We start from the raw sequence: 23773 nt of genomic DNA on the forward strand, positions 1-23773 counted from the left end.
TTGCGGTTCTAGTACAGGCAGGAAGAATTTAATTTTACCTGTTCACACAAATACTCAACTACTTCTCATCCAACATTGTGTAAATATATCCCAAGCTTAAAGACAAGGTCAGATTGCTAAATGTATTGAGCTTGCTATTACAGTACAAGAATTTGTTTTATTTTCATGTACAGTTTCAGAATATATAGAGCATAGAAAATGGTATATTTTAAAGGCATATCAGGTAGAAAGAATATCCTAAAACGTGTTTGTCCTGTTAAAACTCTAGTTCAAACTGGTTTGGTATTTGTTTTCTTGGTATACAGAACGTTCCCATCCATTCTATGTGGTATCATGTATATGCTGCTGTTTGTACACCATGGTGTGCGTGCTTTTCACTTCTCATTAAAGGGACAGAGCTTTTACTGTGGAATTAAGCTGTGTGTTCATGTATATATACATCTTTATTTTAAGTATTTGCTCTATAAATGACCCGAGCGTTATCGAGGCAAGAAACTGAAGAAGCATCACTTCCAAGTCAGTGGCTTAACAGCTTAACGTACAATTTTACAGGTCTGTCTTCTAGACATGTTTCAATCTGTATTTGCTTGAGAATTTCCCTTACTATTACATGTTTGAATAAAACTAGAAAAATGCCTAGACTAGCTCTAATAGTCTATCTACTTTCAACTTTAAACCTGCATCTGCTTATTTAACACAGATTCTGCTTGCTAGCAAAATTCAGGTTTTGAATCTGAAATGTATTCAGCAAACTGTAGACACACTTTTTTAAAAAAGTAGGGTAATAATTCTTGAAATTGAGGGCATTCCCAATAAGAGAAAAAAAAAAACCTGACAAAATACTAGCATCGTGTTAGACTGATGAGAATGCATTTTGTTCAGATTGATTTGGGTTTTTTACTATTATTACTATTTTTAATGTGTTGCCCTGCTTGCTCATCTGATTTCTTGACAGTCTTGTTGGGCTTTCTTTGCTCCCAAAAGACAAGTAGTACATGCCGAAGCATTTTAGGATGTTCAGGGAACAGAGATGGAACTATACGACCTATTACTCATGTTGGAGTCAGTCTGTATACAGTTATGCACCTGAACTTTTACTTTGTGAGAAATTTCAAGGATGAATTATCTGAAGGAATAGGTCAGACCATCAGTTGATATATAATGCAGTAAGTATCGACGTTACTTTGTGATAACGAATTTGTTCTACATTAAGTGCAAGACCTCATTCAAAACCTATTTACTTTTTTACTGCCTGTGTATTGGGCCAGCTGTAGTGAATATACTGAAATAAATAAATGGTTAGTGCTTTTACAAGGTCAAATCTATATTTAAGCATCAAAGCTGTGACTAACCAGAAAAAGCCACTTCATTCATTCTCCACACTGATCTTCCCAATTCCAAAATCACCATTGGGCAAAGCCAGTATTAGACTGCTGAGCAGTTAAGCCTGGTATTACAGTACAGATTTCTCTCACCAAGTCATTTTATCTTGAAAAACTATCCTGGGATTAATAAGCATAGTAATTTCACTGATTTATTTAGTAGGAGTGTTTAGTTCAAGTAAAATCTACAAAGGAATTTAGAATGAATTTTTTAAAGGCCAATTTCCTAATGGGCAGACTCAGGGAATGCTTTTGTACATGATATATTAGCCATGAAATCAATCTCTATATAAAAGCCCGGTGTAATAAACGTGTTGAGTTTGGCTGTAAAAACCTAGATTTGGCATTGCTTGATCACCAATTTGCTTAGAAATTTGAAGCTGTAGGCAAGGTAATGCTTTTTTTTTTTCCCTTTTCTTCCTTCCAGAAAGACTGCACAATGCAAAAATAAAAATAAAAGGATCTAGGACTTGAGTGGGGTATTTCTTACTTCTCAGACTATTCCGGTCCGAAGTTGCACAGTGAATTTGCTGGTAAATTCTCCCACCAAAGGCTCTGTATGTTTAAATTAAATGTGAAAGAGAATCAAGAGAATAATTTGCTGGATTACAAAAAGGAGTTTTTTACTTTCGCAAAGTAAGTGGTTTTAATAAAAGCTTGATGACACTTACTGCACATTATAAATAGCAGAACACTAGTCCTCTGCCAGAACAGACGCACCAAGTGCAGCTTTGGGCTTTTATATTTGCTTTTTCACTGTGATCTGGGCCTTATTTTTTACTCCCCCTGTATTTAACCCATTCCAAAGGGATACATCTGGTCCAGGAACACAGTTAGCATATTGCTTACAAATTAATTCGCACAGGCTTTATTTGTAATCTCCTAGAGGCCAGGAACAAACTGTTAATGTCTAGTAAAGGGAAAACCATTTACGATGATGAAATATGTAAAAGAAGCAATTTGGCTCTGTCCTGCTCAGACCCCTGACCTGTAGGTGCCAGACATTCCATTAAACCTGCCATTTTTTAAATTCTGTTTCATATCAAGAACACAGTACATTTTTAGAGAAACAATACCTTTACTACAAAACCATGTAAATGATTATATACAAAATGGTTACTGGAATTTGGTTTTGTACTGTAGTGACAGAAATAACTAGCTGCTGACATTTATTTACGCTTCCTTAATACTAGGTACATAACCCCACTGATCAGAGTAAAGGCAAATGCAATCCAGGCTAAGACGAAGGAATAGCCATATTGGCCTTTAGAAACTTCAGTGCCATAACCATTGCTCTTGTGTAGTTCTTCGTGCCTATCTGTATAAATGGAAGCTGCAATCATAACACACAGACCTGGAGGAGGAAAAAAATAGTAATGTTTAGCATCTTAAAATATTATCAGTATGCATAACAACTATTCACTGCCTCTCTTCTGTCAGCTGCTTCCACCAATGTCCTTTTCTTGTAGGCACTCATTTTCCATCCTCAAACTAAACTGGGAGCATTTCAGGACACATTTTCAGGTTTTTTGGCATGGATTAAATTTGAAGTGCTGTTGTGTATTTATGTCATTTGCAGTGAACACAAAGTGATTCTAAACATCTGGACAATTTTAAAGAGTAACAAAAAGTTAAAGGAATACCTGCCTGTAACAATTAGAGTTACTTAATTTGTTCAAGAAGTCCAGAATCTCAGATTTCTTCCCTTCAAAGTTTAAATTACTTCATTCTGAGCAGTGATGTTATCCATGTTTTAACTGCCTAAATAGTACAGAATGGAGCAGTTCACTGTTTAAACAAATATGAAGGATAAGCTATGGCCTCAAAAGCCCTACAAATTTCTCATGCAGCTCATTCTTTTTGAAATCTTTTTCCCCTTCCCTTTCCTACTTTCATGTAAATATCATTAAAGTCACAAGTGTTGAAAAATCACTCACATGACAGGAGCTGGATAATAGAGGTTAACACAAATCTTTCTCCTTGTTTTAGACGGAAGAGTTGAAGAATGAAAACCAGAAATGCCACACAACAGAAAATAGTAGATAGGATCATGGTGGCCTGAACAGCCTGAATTGATTGATATTCTGCAAAACAAAAGCAGCCTTGATTAAAAATACAGTTTCTCTCTTTGCCTACTCCTGCAACGAGTAGAGAAGCAGAGCTATGTTCTGTAAGCAGGAGTTCAGCAGATAGAGCAAACCAGTTGTACATGCATTGCCTAGGGTGGTTCTTCTCTGATTCCTTGGTATTAATACAGCCAGTGGTTTAAGGACTTTTAAAAGCTTTTCATAAAACTGAATAAAAACACCGAAGAGATTGTTTCTCCCACACCACATCCTTTGCTACCATCAATGTACTAAAAGCACAGTGAAACTGCCAGGTCTCTCAAATAGCTTACAAATGCAGACCCGAGCCTCTCACCAGACCTGCAGACAGCTCTGCCCAGTAAGATGTAACCAGACAGGATATCCATGCTCAGCACAAAAGATTCCTTTGATTCAGGTTTTTTGTCCTGTCAATTACTTCCCCATAACTAGGAGGTAAAGTAACCAATAAATGTGTAACTGCATGTAGCTGCTTTGTGTAACTTTGCTGCAACAGACAAGCTAAGCTATATAGATAAGCTCCTCTCCTCTAGCATAGCCACACTGCAGTTAGTAGGTCTGTGAACAGCAGACATACCTGGGCTACTTACAATCTAGCTACTTCGGGTACCTGATTTCCATGAATGCGTAGTAATACAGACATCAAATGCAAATTTGTTAAATTCGTGTTAGCTTAGATAATGCCTGTGTGTAATGGATCATCTTATCTCACTGCAGCATAGATATGCCCTAAACCAACCTGATGCTCGGAAAGCAAAGTTACTTTATGTGTACATGGCTCTTCAAATCACCTACCTCTTTAATATACACAAAGATTGAAAGTGTAGAAATAAAGTAAATGTAACATTTTACAATTTTTTTTTTTTGTAAAGCAGGATATTGGGCTGTGTTGTATAAGTCCTGTTAAAACTCCAGCCTGTGTTCTGACTTTCTTCCACTTTTTCCCCCATGCCTGTAGGCAGCTCAGTTCAATTCTGACGCAAATTCTATCACTTCAGCCACACTTTCAGATGACTTCACTGTTTTCACCTGATCTAATTTTTTAAGAACTCTTTAGCACTCGTTGTTAGCTGCTTTGTGTTTACTCTTGCACTGGCCTTTCAAGTGCACCTGACAGTTCCCTCTGTTTTCCTCTTAGATAAACTGTTGGAACAGTTTTTAGAAGACCTGAGTAGTTAGACCATGCAGATTTTTTAACAAATATATTATTGCCCCTGCACATTTCATAGCGATTTCACCAGATCTCCTGCCAAAGGAACTGACATAGGCATGGAGAGACACTCACCTCTGAACTGATCAGTAATAGCCACACAGGTGCTAGTATTCGTGGCACATATTCTCCAGACATCTGTAGAAAAATTATCTCCTACCCACCAAGCCTGCAAAATAAAAGTAAAGGGCTCTTCCAGGAAAAAAAAACAACAAAAAACCCCCACAAAACCCCCTAGTTGTCCGAGTGTCTCCTGATCATATACATCAGCTGGAACTAATTTCTGTTCATTTTTGATACTTAACCGCTCAAACTAAAATTGAGGTCTAATGGCATTTTGGAATAAAGGGTACATCATTATTCACATGTCATTTTCATTTTAGACCTGTGTAAAATAGACAAGGGAATGGCAATCATAAATATCCCATTTTCCACTGTTTGGGCAGAAATTCTGGATAGTCAGTGATTGCTCACTCCTTAAGATACCTAGACAAGATCTGCTTTGTTTATCCGGACCCTATTTAGGATGCACAACTCTTTAAAAGCACAGCATTTTTTAATTCGCAGGAAATAGCAGGGTATACATCTACGAAACAGAAGTCCTTTATACATTTTCTGGTTCCTGATACTGAACTGAATTAATCTCAACTTAATATAGCTGTGCTGTCAATGCAGTATGTAGATTATGGCATCTGACTGGAAGAGGCTAGCGACAGATTAAGATCCTCCTGTGGTATTTCTATTTTGATGTTTTAACATTGAATGCAAAATGGTACTACAGTGACTGAACAGATTTTTACGGTAGCCTGGGAAATGCCAAGCACTCCACACAAGTGGAATTTCCTCAGGAAACCCATTCCCGTTCCGATAGCTATCCAGGCCTTTGTTTTGACCAGAGTTGGAAAAATATGACTTTTAAATATGACTCCTGGTAGCATCTGCTGCTTAAATAGATGTTCCAGAAACCTCACAACTTACTGTGCAGCTTTGCAAACAACACTGCAATAAAAACTCATATATTATGATAGTAGGCATATGTGTAATAGTAAGACTGTGTTTTAAGAAAAAGCATTACTTTCTCAGGATGACATTCATTTGGATTTTGCAGTCCAAGTTCAATGTATTATTTTTCAGCTCTGAGCACTATATAATCCTTTCAGAGTTATGTTTATGACTACAAAAAGCCTCTCAGGATGATAAAATCTCATAGAAGGTGGTTACACAGTTTAAGTTTGTAATTGTTTAAAAATAGCTAATGACAAAAAGCAGAGTGCATAGGATTTCTATAATAATTTGATTTGTGTGTAGCAGATCTGAACTAAGAATAAGTTGTTTTGTCCACTGCCCTAGCTTTCTAAATATTCAAAGGAGCAGGGTAAGACAACCTGCTTTAGTGCTCAATTAATGACCTACTTCAGTGGAACAAATTAAGTAGCTGACTGAAAGGTAACATCTGAGTTTGTACAATTTTGCAATAAAAAGTTGTGGGTAATACATCATGTCACTTGGAGCATAGTCTTGGAAAAGACTATGGGACTCAAACCAGCTTCACTGACTACGGTATTTTCAGCAGACAATTTTTTAATCCTAAAAGCCTGTACATACACCGAACCTCTTAGAGAAAGACAGACTCTAGTGCACAGTTAAGAGTATCAATCAGGATAGCGGGCTGTTTTGGAAAGAGGAAAATTCAATTAAGAGCTAGATGTAAATATTGGAACGTAAATTCTTTCTGGTCACAAAAATAAAAAGGAAATTTGAAAAGAATGCAAGCTAAATTATTCTAAAACTTTGTGCTGAAACTGCTTCAACTGAATGGAAACAGATAAACTCATGGTGTCTCTTTCATGCTTTAAGTGGGTATCTTGGACAACCACTTCTGAGGGAAAGCATACCTTGCCTGAAATTATCGCCAAGCATTAATCATGAGCGGTTTGATTTCACGTACTTGACACAAAAGGACGAAAGATTTCCCCCCACACTTCCCCTCATGTCTAGCTGAATGGAGTCCCATAGCTCTACCTTGCAATTTGTAAATATACTCCCTGGCCAAATATGTCACAGGTGAGAAGATTAGCTGCATAACATGGGCTTATAACATGATGCCATACAAATGCATGGCATGTACTTGTATACTCTTATCCATGTATACCAGCAACATGCGTATTCAAGGCATTTTTGTTACGAAAAGGTATAAGGAGTGCCTAACAAAGTTCTGTGCTCTCAATAAGCAAGTTGAAGACAACCAGAGAAGACTAACTTCATTTTTATGAAGCAAAGAAACACTTGTGTGTTTGAAAGAAAAAGAGAAGAAATGACACTTACATTGTCAATAGTTGAGATGAACAGCAGTGCTGCTGAGGTTATGTGAAACACAATAATGAAAGCCAGAAGAATCAACATCCTTGATCTGTGGAGGCTTTAGTCTGAGATAAATCTGTTAAAAATAAAAGCATATATGAACAGTCTTTAAAAGCTGCCAACGGATCAGCCTGTCATTACGCTATTTCACTGTGGCTGTGAGTAGTCAAGCCCAGCGTGAGTGTATTTCAGAGCGAGGTGCTGTTAGAGTCAGGAACATCGTATGCACTGTGAGCCCACAGCACGTGTTCTTTCTCCAGAGATGAAAGATTTCACTTAATCAGACTTTACATCAGCATAACAGCTTTCTGTTTGTTACACGTGATACGTAACTAGCATTGCTGGTGTTAAAATGAATCACAACTTGAAATAAAGCCAAGAGGTGCATTTTGCAACCTGCCAGTGGGATGGCTGCAGTGAATAAACACAGAGAGAAGCTTCTTTCTGTGTGCTTCTCCAGCAAGGATATAACACTCCTTCATGTTGACTTTTAGAGAAGTACTTTTCAAATGACAGCCTCCTTTGCATGTGATGCTAGAATTTCCACTGGCTATAGTAAGGTCTTGTTTCAACCATGCTTTCAAAGTAGGAAGAAACGCAGGTTTTGAAAGGATGCTTGTAGAACAAAATTAAGTGCATCAGGAACTACCTCCTAGATTTAGTAACAGCTTTGTTGTACCTTAGGTCCCATATAGGCGCCCTTTCTTTATATAGTTACACGTTTTATCCATTGATGAATGACTCGGGGCTACCATTTTCTCCAATAAATTGCTCTGACTGGTAGGGTTGAATAAACCCATTAATCATGTAGTAATCCAGTTAGTTATTTTATGTTCAGTCATTTAATACTCTCTCTAGTCTACCTATTATCTTCTTACCTTATCTAACCCATTTATTACATTTCACATCTCAAATGAAAAAAAAAATTCTTATGTACAAAGGATCTACAAACTTCATTTGAACTGTAATCCCCAAGAAATCTGTGGGCATATAACAAATAAGTTAGGGAAAACTACCGTTACTAATACACAGAAATGTACAATTGCTTGGTATATCTATTATCTTTTTCTTCTTGTTGCGTAAAAATGCTTGCCAATTAATATATGCTATATTCTGTAAGGCATCTGCAGTCTTGCAGATATTTTCGTTGCATTTAACATGCACCATTCTGTAGCATTTATCTGCATGTTATCACTCATCAGTACATTAATGCATGTTTCTCCACTTCCTTTGCTTTGGAGACATTCTGTTATGTCAAATGATCCCATTCATGTAACACAGCAAACATCTAGAAGAAAAGGCAGTTATGATTTTTTTCAAGACTTCCATGATTTTTTCATGTCTAACCCTCTCTCCCTTACTGCCATTTATTAGAATCACAAACCACATGCAGAATTTAACCAAATGAAAGGACTACTTTGACAGCATTTTTAAAGCAGCTCCACTGGCATTTTGATGAGGTCAAAATACAATTACTCTGCAAAACTTTAACAAAAAGATAACAGACAGCATATAAACACGCTGAATAGAGACTAGAAGTTCCAGACTAATCCTTTACGTCTACACTGCAGTATAGCGTTACACTGCAGTACACCGTTATAACAAGCACAAAGCCAAACAGTATTAAAGTGCTTTTGAGAAAATGAAAATTGATCGGATAACCTTATATCCAAATCTAATTGGAATGACTGTACGGGAAAACTAAGTCAAATCCTAAAATATGTAAAGCAGCTACTCAAATTTTTATTCCTTCTTATTTTCTCACTGTTAAACTTTGCCTTCTCAGCCACAACAAAGAACAGAAGTGGTAATTTCCTCCAAAGAGCCAATTCTGCTGTATGACTCAGGATCCTCTGAATCTAGTTCTGCTTCTAGAAATGTCATTCATGGTTCTCTATCAAGCCTTTCTTGAATGAAAGGAAGGAAGAAGGAAAAGAAGATATTTTGTGGTTTTGTATAATGCCACATCAAAATATTTTCATTGTGAAATGTACCAGCATTCACACAGGACTCTCTTGTCTTGTGGTTGGGTTTTTTTCTGAGTTTCATTTGTTGCACTGATGGTATCTAAGCAGACAATAATGCAACAGTCATCTGCCATATAAGGAGAGAGAATCAAATTGTACTCAGTATTATTTTAAGAATAACAATACAATTTCATCTTATTACATGAAGCATCATAAAGTAAGAGAGTCAGAAAAATGTAACCTAATTAAAAACAATCTTGCAAAATCAGGACTTGCCAGCACTGAAAAATCCACTTAATCCTTAATCAAGTGAATGTTTTTGTTTTACTGCTTTCAGCCATAAACAGAAGTGTTTCAAACAGGATGGATACACACGTATGGCTGATGAGGAGAAGACATTTTATGTTTTACCCAAATAAAGCCAAGATTGAATGAAACAGCTTTCTGTTTTGTCTTTACAAAAAAATAAAGGACAGTAGGAATAGTTTCATGTTTCTGTTCTGAAGAACCTTCGTAGCAGCCATTTTTAGGTACTTCCTCCTGACTTGCTGGTAATGGCTCCCTTCACGAGCTGCTACAACTTCTGTGCACACAGTGCTACAACAACTATACAGAGATACGGGAATTAAATACACTGGGGGAAAGGAAGGAGACAGACCAATTCCAAACAATTAATACCAGGAAAAGACAAGAAGAACTCGTTACTCAGTCATGTTGTGCCTGAGCAGGGATCCCAGAGGTGCACACAGAAAGATCTGTGGACTTCAATCACTCCTAGCAACTTTCTCTTCCCATGGAGACCAAGGCTGGTTCATCACAGCCTGCACAAGGAGTAATGAAGGGAAGAGGGTCTTCCAGCTAAACTCTGTAATCTGTGCGCAGAATGCAAAGAGCAGCTCCCTTCTTCTAAGATGCAGCCAGTAACGATGCAGACGCTCCTACAGTAGCTGCGTGTCTCTCAGGGCAGAAATTCTGGACTTCATCTCTCAGGGGGGACTATTAGCTATCAGTCCTCTTGCACTCCAGACAATGCTGGAATTTAAAAGTTTCTTCTGGAGACTCAAGATCCTCCCACTCCTTCAGCAAGAAGCTCTTCCTTCCCTGATCCTCTGGGGACAGCCTGCCTGGGTACCCCCCAGCAGCCGGCAGCTCCCTTCCTCTCTCTATGAGCAAGGGAAGGACACAGTTGTTTTCACAGAGAGAATTTCTGAAAATGCTGTTTGCATTAACATTCAGAATGCTTGCTTTAATAATTTATTACTAACCAAACACTTTGGTAACATCCTATTCTGCATACTAGCTGTAGTCCTCTCTGTTTCTTATTCACCATTAACTGTTTCTCAAGGGCTCTTTTCAGGTTCACAATTGTCCCCGGTTCGTTTAGCAGCAGCTGAAACTCCTGCGGAAGCTTGCCGAACCAACAGCACGCCACCTGGCAGTGGCTTTTGCTTTGCTCTTTCAAAACGGAGGGTACGTGCAAGAACAAATAAGCTAGCACTACTGTTTAACCTGGTTGAACTAATTCTGCTCAACAGAACAACCAGCAATTTGGGTTAGATTAAAATCCTATCATCTCTTACATTTAATTTGTGCAGTCACAAGAAAGTATTGCTTAAAAGGGGTTGTTAATAAGAACAGAAAATACATTTTTAAATCACATACATTTGGGAATCTAGTACTTTGTGCTATTGCATTGAACAAGAATCTGCAAACAACTATGTTAAGAAGATGCATAGAAATGATCAGACTCTTCAAGTAAAACTTTGGTATCAATATGTAATGTGATAGGGGATCCTGTAGTATTTTTTTCTGTGGCTGTTTTGCAGCTTTGGAAGCACTGGCCTATTATCAGTGCTAATACATGCTACTATGAAAAAGTTTCTTGCTCTTACAGGAGTCTTGCTCTTAAATGAACCATTGCTCAACTCTTCTGTTTCAGTCTCTTGATTATAGATAAGCATATTTCTATGGACCAAAAAAAACTTCCTGGGCAGAGTAATTATTTACTTTCTATCATTTGAAGTAATACACACTATGGTCTCAAGTCAAGTGATTTTCAAGTACACTGCCTTTAGGCCTGGATGAAGACTGGGATGATGCAACAGATATTGTTCATCATTCCCCAAAGTGGTTTGAATTCTTTTAATAGTTTTTACACACACACACACACGGAAGAAAAGCTTTTTGGACACACTATAGTTGTCTTTTAATAGAGATGATGGAGCCACTCTTCTCAGAAGTACATGATGAAAAGACTAGAGGCAACAGTCACAAGTTGCAACAAGGAATATTCCAACTGTGAAAAACGTATTAATTATATTCCTAATGAGCACGATTATGTACTGGAACAGGGCCCAAGAGGCTGTGGGATCTCCATTCTTGGACATCTTCATAACTTGACTGAAGCAAGGCCCAGACCATCCTGAACTAACTCCCTGCTTGGAGCAGAAGCCTGGACTAGAGACCTCCGAAGGTCCCTTCCAGCTCTGCTCTCCTGTCAATCCATAGCTATTTCAGGAACCTCCCTGTACTGATCTCCAACAAAGCTCTGACAAAAGAGAACATAAAATTTGACTTAGCTCATCACATGTGACATAAAAAAAGATTTTGGGGTTATAGTAAGAATGACATTGGATGTCAACATGAGTTCTTCAATTGCAAGCCTCAGCATTTAATACCACTTGTATGTTTTAAGGCAGAAATGTGCAGGTACAGCTGAGTTAGAAGTGCAGACTGCCACTGAATCCAAAAAGAGTAAGTTATGAGAATCCTACTGAACACATCCAGATTTGCTGTGGTAATAAGGTTTCCCACAAATGCTGTTAAGTTGCAGGATACTTACACAAAACACATTGAAAACAAAAGGCCAGTTATATTAACAACAAATATTTTTTCAATTAGTGCAGAACAACTGTTTTTGGGTAATACTAAAGTGCTACCTTATTTTGCACAGGGAGGATAAATGCAGCAGTCACACTTATCTTTAATCTTTTCAGTAATGCAGACTACTGGAAGCAGTAGTTTGCACTTTTGTTATGAGAGCCTGATGTGCTTCACAAGAGGTGGCTAAGAAGGGCCTCTGCTATAATCTTCTAGACATGCAAAGGCAAGTACCTTTTTACAAGATAAAGCAGTACAACGATCACAGAACTGCACAGTAAAAAAAAAAAGTATCCAGCCCAGGGTTCCCAACTTTTCTGTATTGTAGTAAGCAAACACATCACAAAACTGGATTGCCACCTATGTCAAACTCCACACCACCACCCCAAAAAAGTCTCAGTTTATCTTCAAGATAACGTTTATCTTCAATGTCCAGCAGTACAAAGAAACATGCCTATTTGAATTTTTTCTGCTGTTTTGTACAGCAAGCAAGCAAAAAGGAAAACTCTGTTTCTGACAGTTCTTAGCAGAAGGTTTATCACTACTTTCCAGTCCAGATGTCATCTCCACAACCCATGCTTTCATTTCTTCCCATGCAGTTAGATTCTGCTGCCAGGCTATTTCTCATGTTTGTGCATACTTGATTTTTGCAACCAGAGAAATGTGCATAGTACAGTATGTTTATCATGTGCTCATCTGCATTGAGAAGGCTAAGGCTTATCCTACAACCTTGTCTGCTGCCCTCACTTCCTAAGATCAAATCAGGTTTTTGTATCATCTTCATCTGAGTCCATGTATGAAGAAAATCTCAACACAGACAATCCCGGGTTATACTCCTAGAACCATGGTGGAAACACTGCAGAACAGCTCCTGCTCTGTGCAGAACAGCTCCTGCTCTGTACAGACCAAGGCTGGAGGTGTGCAAACTGCTCATCACCCACATTTAGTGTGCTGAAAAGACACACCCAAAAGAAGGGGTAGAGGATCCTGCTAAACAAGTTACCATACCTGCAGCTTTCTGCACTGAGATTTTTCACTACAACTAGAACAGCAGGTCTTTGGGCCATCAATAAGCATTTGATTCAGCTGAACTTTCTTGAGGTCACCGGTGTAAAACTGAATCAAAGCAAGCTGCCTTAACTATCAATTCTTCTGCCCCTTGGTGCTATAATTAAGTCTGTATATGTGAAATTAGAAGAAAAAGCTTGTATCCTGGTGGCATGAGAAGTCTGTCATCTTGTGATGCATCATAAGATGTTTGGATTTACATGATAATCACTTTGTTTTGCTCAGTGTTCTTGTGCCACATCTCATGGTGTCTCATGACAGAGAACTCAGGAGTTGGCTCATGTTTTGCCTGTACCATTGTCTCTAAACATGCATAAAATTCCCTGGTTTATAAGGAACAAAGTGATACTGTTAACTTTTTTCTTTTTTTTTTTTTTCTTTTACCAGATATGAAGGGTTCTGATTTTCTTCTGTGATTCCCAGAACTGGAACCAAAAGTGAAGTAAGTTCAGACAGCAGATTCTCCCAAACTAGCAAGAACTTTGAGGATTTCAACAATCCTCTAATGCCTAAATATCAAACAACATAAAGGACAAGAAAATCAGGAAATTTAACACCAAGGGAATAATTATACCAGTTGAAAGAACTTACTCCAATTTCATTATTCTTTCTGCCTGAGTTAATTTAACAGTTGGGAACACCAACATTACAAGATATAATTTACTGAGTGATATTCCTTAAAACAAGGCAGATAATATCCAAACTCTTACACTTTCTTTCTACACTTTTCCCTTCCAGTGTTCTCCCAGCTGACTACTGCTCTGACCCTATTCACAGTCTGTGGTATCTGTACATTAATCCATCATTTGAGTAATTTCCATTGGACCACCTGTCTGTCATTTTTTGTTGCTGCAGTGTTAACCTGGCCACATGCCCGAGCTGCAAGGCTGGTCTGACAGAGGTGCCCAGCACAGCAGCCCATCCTCACTGTCCTCAGGGTTTCTGCGCACCCCTGGGTGTTGCTGTGCACACACCCCAGCTGTGACACATTTGGATCCTTTCCATGTCAGCTACAGAAGAATCCTATCATGCAAGGAGAAGTCTCGAAAGGACAAGCACATCCTTGTACCTTTCTTTCTTATTTTTTTTCCTGTGTCATCAATGCATATTGGAAAAGAAAAGAAAATACAACTAAAGCAATCTAGTTCTATTTTAGATGATGACTTGGGAGCCTTACTTTAAGGAACCAGCCTTTTAAACATTTCATAGGACAGGAGTGCTAATCTTGAAGCTAACATTGCATGCAGATTTATAAATAGCATGCAAAGGTTTTGCTGCCAATAATCCCTGAAAAACGTATTGATAGTTCTCTGGTGCATGAAGTGAGCTGCTACTGTTAGAGCTCACAGGTGTACAAACTACAGAGAAAATGAGCTTTCTCTTTTATTAAAGTCTTATTTACAAGTGTCATTTGGTAATTAAAAATATAGATCTACCAACAGATGTGGAAGTCTCTGTATTTCTGCTCACATACTCTCTGTTTTCAGGGAATCAAACATATTGTTGAACTAGACCCTAGCCGACCTATTCTTCATGTTCAGGTGTAGACTCAAATTATGAGCTGTTTTCACACTCAGGTATTACAGAGCTAACAGTCAATACAGAAACAGTATGTCCTCTTTCAGCCAGTGATCTCTTTAGCCAGCCAGCAAACCTCCAAGAAGCGCTCATGGGCTCTGACTAGACAGCTACGATATTGAATGGGAACCCGGGAGGGAAGAGCAAAATAAGAGTAACAGTCTACGCAGCAGACAGGCTCCCACCCCATTTTTTCCTGGTGTAAGGCTAAGCATGAAGAACAACGTATGCTCTTCAAGAAATAAAATTTCAGGCCCCTGCTTGATGCTGGACTTGGAATCAAGAGGGCCAAGTGTCCCGTCAGCCCCTAGATGGCACAGACACCATCAGCTCTTTTTGCTTATAAGCAATTTGTTAATTGAGAATACACTCAAGCCCGTAGCTGTTTGTGCTGCTTATTTTATGTGGAAGGAAGAGAGCTTCTCACACTTCCAGCTCCTTTTCAAAGTCCATCACAAAGCAAGGAAATCAGAAGGAAATGAAACAATGTTCCCTGCACACAATCACTGTATGTAGGCAAAAAAAAAAATAATCAATACAGCAAAAATTAATTCACACCATTTTCTAGAGCTCTATTTGAATTACGTTTATGTTTTTTTAACTCAATGGCAGAAAATGAAAGTAGGGTCATTCTGCCAGATCTCGATTTGTTGGTGCCCTTGCAGCAGGCTGTGTTAAGACCCAGCAACCTCCAGCACAATTAAAGCAGTTGGCTGCTTGTATTTTGATAATGAAATACAGGGGCTTGGAGACAAACTGGCAAGATATGGTATGACCTAGTTTTTATCTAGCTTCTTTCAGAAAATCTTGCTTGCAACCAAACCCCTGAGGTCTGCTTTTTCTGTGCACCAAGATTAATATAAACGTGCACCATAGCTTAATAAAGCCTTTTGTTATTACGATGGTTGGGTGTTTGTCCATCCTGTTGGTACTGTGTGGGACCACCTGAACAATAGTAAACTTAGAGTGAATAAGCTCATGTTCTTGGCCTACCTATCACCTATGTGTGAGGGGATACCGAAGCACCTTTTCAGCTCTTTCTGAATCTACTTCATAAACACTAAATCTTAGCTCCTCCTCAGAAACCCTACCTATTTACCAAAAGACCATGCTTACAGTTAGGCCGGGCAGATTTTCCCTGGATTCCTCTGTTTCTTCTTACCCTGTCCTCCTCATTAGATCTATGCTATTAAGCCAGAACTCCAAAGATTGGGAAATTATAACCCTGCTATCCCGTATGTTTCCAAACAAAAACAAGAAAAAAATTGCAGCAAAAACGCAAAGTGCTAGCTTTGAGTACTGAGACCCAAAGAAGCTGATGTTTCTAATTTCTTAGGAATGCTTTTAATAAAGTTTTGACCTAGGGATGCCAGCATTGCTGCCACTTCTGTAACTGTGTCGGTCATTTATTTGCAAACAAGTTTGGACTTGGTTTAGACTTGCCCTACCACTCCTTTCACTATGGCCCTACTGTGTGCACTGCAGAGGGAAGTCACTCTGCCATGAAGCCTTTGTGGGCAGACTGAGCAGAAGAAAACAGGCAGGACCTATGGGAAAACACAAACACAATGCCCTGTTGCAGGGTGGGGAAGTGGCACTTACAGGGAAAATGAGCATCTTGTGACATCTTACCTGAAAATCCTAAAAAATAGGCTCAAGCTTAAAAGATTCAAGAGAGATGTGTTCAAATACTCCAGCAAAACCTGGAAGAGAAATGTAACAGCCACTATACACTGAGAAGACAACGTAGCAGGGACAGAAGCCAGCTACCTGCACTGACAGACCCTCGACTACAGGCATATTTGAACAATAGTCTTTAAGCCTTCATCTTTTCAAAACTGCTCTTTAGAGGTTTTTGTGTGTTCAGCAGAAACAGAATGTTTCTCCTCCTCTAGCAGCACCAACCAGCAATATTCCTCAGAAGTAAATCTTTCATATATTCTTCTTTTTCCCTAAAGCACTGTTTCTTGTAACTGCACTTTTACGCTAGATAATTATTATCTCAGATTTAACCTGTTCTATGTCTGCTTTTAAATCCCAACACAACCCACAGTGGTTTAAGGTAGCCTGCCTTATTACTAAATAACACCTGAAATGGTTACAATTCATCTCTAATTCCCATCATAGCCCTTGCTTGTGCCCTTCACCGTCTGCTCATCCACCTTCAGCTTATGCTGAGAGTCACATGCCTTTGGAAAAACGCTAACAAAAACTGGTCTTTAATGAAAGATACCCCATGGAAGCAATCTGTTCAAGAGATCAGTTCTCAAAGGGCACATATTGTTCAAATTACCCAGCAGTAATCTGAAAGAAGGAACTGCTTGTATACTGTAGTTTCTGGCTTCTTTCAAAACATAAATGTATTCTCTCAGCTTTCACAGAGGCATCTGCAAAACATGTTACAAAACGTTTGTAACTTTGGAAGTATGTATGGGTAGAGCTTAATTGTATGCTTAGAAATTGAAAAAAAGCATACATCATTTCAGGTGCTCAATGCATCCTCTTTGTTCAGCCAGTTTGCTTTAAGTTGTGCACCAGATATCACTTCAGTATAAACAAAGTTGTGGTATACATTAAAAGGTTCTTAACAATCAAGCTGGTCTAAAAGTACTATAAGCTTGTTTTCCTAAGCTAAACAAGGCAAGAACTTCTCGTTCTGACTTGTTCATTTTCAAAGATGAAGACAGACTGGCGATATACTTGCTTGCAGGTCAAGGCACACACATGGAAGGAAAAAGAACTGTTTAACCTAAAGATGAAAATAAATGGCTATAAATCAGGTGTGAGCTCATTTAGGATGGAAATTATAACTCTTAGAGCTGTCAGGTTCTGGAACAACCTTACAATCACCACAGCATGGGAAAAAAAGACCCGCCTCCACAAAAAGGGATTATCCAGTGATTATGCTAGCAGGGCAGCAGACCTGGTGACCCGAGAGGTCGCTCCAGTTCTGCACTCCTGTGAAGGCTATCCCAACAGTTTCCTTGAGGTCTCCATATGTTTTGCAACATGCTTTTTCATGATACCCGTGCCCTCGGCACCCTACTGAATTCTGCCCTGCCTTTCGAAGACTTCAGGTAATGCTGAGAGCAATGCTGACTGTTGATCCGTACAGTGGAGTAATACAAGCGGTGATCATGGGACTGATGACACACAATCAGCTTTAAGGGAGGATTCACTTCTCAGGTGGGTGATAGACCTACCAAGAGTGAGCGAGGCCTGTCCCCCTTTTCTGAGGGTGACCCAAGGGCCACCGTTGCCTCCCGGCACTCAAGAGCAGTGGTCAGGAACCAGAGAGCTCCCTGCAGCCTGCTGGCACAGCCCAGCCTCTGGCTGGGGGAACCAGACAGCCGTTCCGCGGAGCTGGGACGATGACATGGGGGTGTACCTGTAAGCTATTCGAGCTATGAGAAGCCTCCTGGGAACCTGCCTCTGAAGCAAACAACTGAACTGAGGTGTGGCTTGGCCTCACCCCTGCTCAATCACTGCGTGGCTAGATTTTGGTGTCGAGGTTGTCCCTGTTCAATAACTCGGCAGGGCAGGGAGGGACAGACCAAGTATAATACCAGACCTTTTCATCAGGTTGACAAATTAAATGTGTCCTCAGTCTGATCCGATGAAAAGCAAAAAAAACACACCTGCAGCCTTAACTCTAGACATTAATATAGTTCTGAGAGCAAATCTCAGACCCTGAGCTCTACTGACTACAGACTGCTGCTTATCCAGAGATTATTCCAGACACAACAGAACAGCTAGAATGATTTATGTTGTTCCACCTAATTAACCAACAAACAAAGGCAGAAAAGGTCTGTCTTTCCAGATTGAAAGCAATGCGTTTAATTCAGTAGAAACGAAAGCTGATATTGTTTTAACTTTGGCAGATGCTCTATGGAAATTGCTAGCAATTAAATGTGTTACATTCACTGTTGTAAAATTTTCAAACGGCTTGTTTTGATTTGGCTTTGACTAGCTCTGTATTGAGAAATTTTGGGTTTGGTTATTTCAGAGTTTACACATCATCTATCAAGAGTGTGAAAATACATCTCTATTGACAGTACAACAGTTGGCTATAAAATAAAAAGAGCAAACTCTTCCACAACTACTACTATTTTGTTTCACAGCAATACTGTAGCATATGATTGGATTTAATACTCAGCCTACCTTCAGAATGTCATTTTTACATTCTAATTTGTAACTGGCGCAATTAAAAGTAAAACTTAAAGGTTGCCATGTGAACTTTACCAGTTCAGGCAGAAGGATTCCTAACACTTCTTTCATTGCACAGTTGAGCACGCTAGTGGCACTGCTCTTCTACACTCTGGCTGCTCTATGGAAACAGAGCCCAGTCACCCCGTGCTACTACCTGTGTCAACTTTGCTCTACCCTACAGCTCCACCTCGACCAGGCTGGCTGCCTGTATAGTGCTTGGGTCGCTGCAGAGCCACATCTCTTCGTACCAGCCACAGTGCCAGGTAAAGGCTCCGCCAAGCAAGCTGACACGTGATAAATGGGCAGGCTCAGCCAGCTCTCTTCAGCTCTACATTAGACTCTCCTTGCAGTCGCTCGACTTCAGCTTGTTTCTGCGTTTGAATTAAGCGGCTGGTTTGTTGCTGCCGTGGATTGAGAACTGTCAGCCGTAGAGACCAGATGAGTCTGCAGACTGACTGCAGAGACCACCATCAGCACATGCCAGTCAACAAGGATATCTGGAGACTTCCAAAGTCACTTTCTGCCTGGAAGAAGGCCATAATTTTGATGTATTTCAGGACACTTAACACCTGCATTAAACACCTGGGGGAGAGTTCATACTGCCCACCTTGGCTGTTTGCAGCCTGTGCAATTCCAAACACAGTGTGGTGCTTAAGAATCAGTGAAGTAAACCATAAATACATATCCTATAGCCATCTCTAAGGTGTGTTTGAGTCAGTCCACTTTCTGCCCCACCTACAGACTCCTGTGAACATCTCTACACAGCCAGAGGGTTGTATTTTAAGGTCACACCCAAATTATGAGGCTTCACCTGGCATGCACATACCGTCATTAAACCTGCCCATGAAACTTCATAGGCAAAACAAAAAGGTGTAATTACATTTTCCCCATTCAGTGAAGAAATAATAATTCCTTTGATGGATGTATTCAGGCCATCAGGCTTTCTCTTGAATCCCACCCAGCAAGATCTGTTTTCTAAAAATTAAGATGCTTATCTTTCTAATGAAGTTATGAGCATCACCTGACATATTGAGATATATTTTACAAAATTATCTTCTCTCCAAAATAGTAAAGCTTTCAACAAAAATAGCGAACACTGAGACCCCACCACAAGGACCACTGGTTTGCTTTGAGCATCCAAAACAAACCAACCCTAACAAATGTTGAACAGCTCCATGAATGGAATTCCTTAGTGCTATGCTTTGTTTCCCTTGCTTTCCCTCTGACACCAATTTGATCTCAATAAGAGCTGTGCATTCCTTTCTACTTTCAAATTTGGCTGTGCTTAAGTATTGCATGGATTTTATATAAAGTGTTTGGTACACTTCAGAGTAAATCTCTTTCTTATCAGTTCCTATATAACACAGTGCCTCATTCTGCTGGGTCATCTTCCAATAAGAACATGGCAGTAGGACCTGGAAAGTACATCTTCTGCCAGCTAGCAATAGAAAAGATCTTGTCCCCAGAGACCTGCTTATCTCTTTAATTAAACATATTCTTGCACTGATTTATGTGGTGGTGTCATGTCTTACATGATGCTCAAGACACAAATAGAACATGAAGTATAAGTGGAAAACCAAAATATACACAAACCACTCAGGTGAAAAGGGAAGAGTCTCCTTGTGCTGCCATCCATCTCATTTTTAAATGGACAGGGAAACAGCATTATGAAAGGAGACAGGCTATGACTAATATACTTAGCAAAAGTGGAGAAAGGTCTTGCTCCTCTAAATATCCACGTGGGACTCATCAGTACAACATTCTTCTAATCATTGTAGGAACATCAAGATAGGAAACAACCTTGAGACAAACAAGACAACAAAAGAAAAGCCATGACAATGGAAGTAAGAGAAAGATATAAGGCAACTGTGAAGTGAGTGATGCTAATAAATCAAGGGGTAGAAAGCGCATTAACTGAAAGCAGGTATAAGATGAAGGTAGAGATGTTAATTTCTTTTAAGCAATGTTGGCCAGAAACAATAACTACAGCATCTAAGAATTGAGACAGAACCCTGGTCTAAGAGAATAACGTTGCAGCAGCCTTCAGTCTTGACCTACTCAGTCTGTTGAATAACTTCCTTTATTAACAAGGTTTTAAATCTGCGTAAGCAAGTAGAATACACTGGTTTTCCTCACTGGCAGATCCACAGCATAATCAACACTGTTCAGGTGCTTTTGACAGAAGTCTTTCCAGCGACCACAAATAAAGAATACACCACCAGTAGTGTCTTGTCTACTGATAGTATGTTGTTTTTATTTTAAATGATATTAACAGACCATTTTCCTTCCCAAATGAGCATACTAACAAGAAACTGATCACCTCCTAAGGGTTTTCATGGTATTATTGCATTTCGCCTTGAGTTAATGTTGATGGCTATCAGCAGAATAACTCCTAGTTTCCTGGCTGGGCAGGCAGCTGACCTGGTAACATCCATGTCAGCCATGCAGCTGACATGATAAAATCTGTACACATCTTTATTCAGCATGGAGGATGAATCTTCCCCCAGGTATCCCAACAGTCTAGTCTCCAACTTTATTCTACAAGTTCATAAAGGGATGCAGAGGATAGCAAGAGTTCTTTTTTTCAATGTCTTTGAAGCAAAGGTCAAGTCCTTACATCTGATACTGAATAAACTCACATCAGCTTCTGCTGAACATGTTTTCCATGCACCTTTGTTTCCAGTCCCACTTTGATTTTACCAGCTGTGGTAAGTACCTATACCCCAGCTGCACTCCTTAGCATGTCACCCACTCTCTTACTAAAAAGTAGCTGGACTCTCCAGTAAACCGCAATTCCCATTTCTCCCCTCACTGAAACTCATGCCCAGTACTCCCCCACCACTTGTGTGGGTTCCTGCCTGTCCATGTCTGCAGCCACCTGCCATCTCAGCCCTGGCAGTCCAGCCTCACGGCTCTCCTCCTGAACTACTCTACCCTGCCTGGACAGCAAAGCCTTCAAAATCACCATCAGAGAGCAGGTCTGGATGGAAGAGTCATTACAGACTATTTTGACAGAAAAAACATCTGCTCAGGCAGGCAAGAAGGCTTATTTTACATAGTTAACATAGCAGCACTGTACGTACAGAATCTGAAAGTAACTGAAGAGAAAGCACTACTTTTTCTTTTTGATGGAGATCAGCCAACCATAGCTGTTTACTTCCCAAGTTCCTAAAGAAAATAAGCAAATCTAGTGTGTATTTTACAGCTATTCGGTGGGTTTCTTCACAGCCCTGTATCAAGTCAGAAGATACTTCTAAGACGCTCAACTGCAATAATTGCTGATCATTTACATATTATTGCCAGGTGTTGGGGAAAAAAAGACCTTCCTGCACCAAGTGAACAAAGTATTTCTGCCAAGAAATTAACAGAGAGGCCGAACTGCAGGTTTCTTGGTGGCAGCGTTCTGTGAGTAGGAGCAAGCCCTGGGTACGTCTGCTGAGGAAAGGACAGCAGTGCACTATTCTTCCTAGAGATGCCCAAACAAGGAGCTGACCTCTAAAATTCAATACTCAGTATTACAAGCAACCCATGTTACTGAAAGCTGCCTGTCTGGTATCTGGCACATAACCTCCCGGGTGTCAGTTGGACATTACAGACAATAAAAAAACCACCAGTGAGAAAGACAGACTGGCTAATTGAAACTGTAGTTTGACTCAAGTGGAAAAACGTTTAACTCTGGCAAAAACTTCACAAACCGAGATCTGCACTGAATTATGTATGAGTGTGTTTTCCTTCCACTAGGGGGGGTCAGCTGCCAAAAACAATCAAACGTTACCGTAGTACACGCAAACGCCACTTAGAGTACATTTAAAAAAAAAAAACAAAAACAAAAAACCCAAAAACCAAACACCAAACAGAACCCAAACCAAAGCACCAGAAACTATCGCAGTGGGGACAGCGAACTCTCCGCTGCTTTGGCCCGGCCTCTGAGTCACTCGCGCTGCGCCCCGTTTTCCCGCCCGGTCCCGCCGCCCCGCTGCCCAGCCGACTGCGCGGCTCCCGCGGACGGAGCGCCCCGGGGCGGCCGGAGCGCCCCGGGGCGGCCGGGCTGAGGCAGCGGGGCCGGCGCCGGGACCGGGGCTCGCCCGGGGGGGCGGCGGCGGCCCTCCCCGGCCGGCGTCAGAGCGAGCCCGCCAGCGCCGGCAGACGGCTCGTCAGTGCCGACGTAAAGTTTGTTTCGCAGTAAACAAAACCCTCGGCTTTATCCTTGTCCCCCTCTTCCTGCGGTTTCTTCCTCCCCTGGCGGGCGAAGCCTCCCCCTGCCCGCCGGCCCCCGCCCGCTCACCCCCGCGCCCCCCGCCCGGCCGAGGCTACTCACGGGCGCGGGGCGGGCGCGGCGCGGGGCCGGCGGGCAGCACTCCGCGCGGGCTGCGACCGTCTGGCGGCGGCTGCCTCCCGCCCGCCCTCCTGCAGAAATGATGTCAGAAGCGAACTGGGTGTGGAAAGAAAATAGTTTTCGAAAGTGCCCCTCAGCCGCCTGCGAAGGCGGGGGGGGGGGTGAGTGTGTGTGCGCGGGGAGGGAGGGAGGGACGGGGCGAGCACGGGAGAAACTTTTCCCCGCCCGTTTCCACTCCGCGGCGGGCGGGCATCCAGGCGCGCCGCCGCCCGGCCCTCCCCGGGGGCGCCCGGGGCCGGTCCCGTGAGCGCTGCCCCGGCGGCGCCCCCGGGTCGCGGCGCCTGGGCAGGGCGGGCTGAGCCCCGGCCGGCCGCGATGCCGGCGGGCGGCCCCCGCCCTCCGTCCCTGCGGCGCTGGCTGAGGCGGGAGCGGGCCGACCGCCGGCCCTCTCAGGGGAGCGACCGCTCCGTAGGCGGCAGCGGAGCGTGCGAGGCGGCGGGGGCTCGTCCCGCCCGTCCCGGGGAGCCGCGCACGGCGAGGGGCGGCGGTGCCCCGCCGGCCGCCTGCCAGCCTCCCGTCGCCGAGGGCAAGGGAAGGGGCAGGAGGGACGGTGCCTGCCCGGCGGCAGGGCGAGGGCTTTCCCCGGGGAGGACGGGGGCAAGGCCCAGGGCGGAGCG

At 41.4% G+C, this 23773-nt stretch overlaps 2 protein-coding genes across 2 annotated transcripts in view; one reads left to right on the top strand and one right to left on the bottom strand.

Moving 5' to 3' along the window:
• ATF7IP2 (activating transcription factor 7 interacting protein 2) overlaps positions 1 to 14416 on the top strand; it is a 37590-nt gene extending 23174 nt beyond the window's left edge. Inside the window, exons 7-8 of the transcript XR_011329285.1 lie at positions 13361 to 13415; positions 13829 to 14416. The gene's annotated coding sequence lies outside the window, so the exon portion shown is untranslated. The remainder of the gene's footprint in view (positions 1 to 13360; positions 13416 to 13828) is intronic.
• Positions 1 to 23220, bottom strand: EMP2 (epithelial membrane protein 2). The gene is made up of 5 exons (XM_069809937.1): positions 23079 to 23220; positions 7023 to 7134; positions 4773 to 4866; positions 3320 to 3466; positions 1 to 2736 (listed from the first exon to the last, which is right to left on the bottom strand). The coding sequence occupies exons 2-5, from the start codon at positions 7098 to 7100 to the stop codon at positions 2552 to 2554; spliced, it is 504 nt and encodes a 167-aa protein (XP_069666038.1). The 5' UTR covers positions 7101 to 7134; positions 23079 to 23220; the 3' UTR covers positions 1 to 2551.
• Between the last annotated feature and the right edge of the window lie 553 nt (positions 23221 to 23773).

This window comes from Haliaeetus albicilla, chromosome 22 (genome assembly GCF_947461875.1).
Source record: "Haliaeetus albicilla chromosome 22, bHalAlb1.1, whole genome shotgun sequence".
In the NCBI taxonomy this organism is placed as follows: domain Eukaryota; kingdom Metazoa; phylum Chordata; class Aves; order Accipitriformes; family Accipitridae; genus Haliaeetus; species Haliaeetus albicilla.

What these genes read in the sequence shown, in the direction of transcription:
- EMP2 (XM_069809937.1), bottom strand. Translation starts at nt 7,100, where the DNA reads ATGTTGATTCTTCTGGCTTTCATTATTGTGTTTCACATAACCTCAGCA. An exon ending in TATTACTGATCAGTTCAGAG is followed by an intron (nt 3,467 to 4,772) that starts GTGAGTGTCTCT and finishes TTTGTTTTGCAG; the next exon opens with AATATCAATCAATTCAGGCT. An exon ending in TATTATCCAGCTCCTGTCAT is followed by an intron (nt 2,737 to 3,319) that starts GTGAGTGATTTT and finishes TTCCTCCTCCAG; the next exon opens with GTCTGTGTGTTATGATTGCA.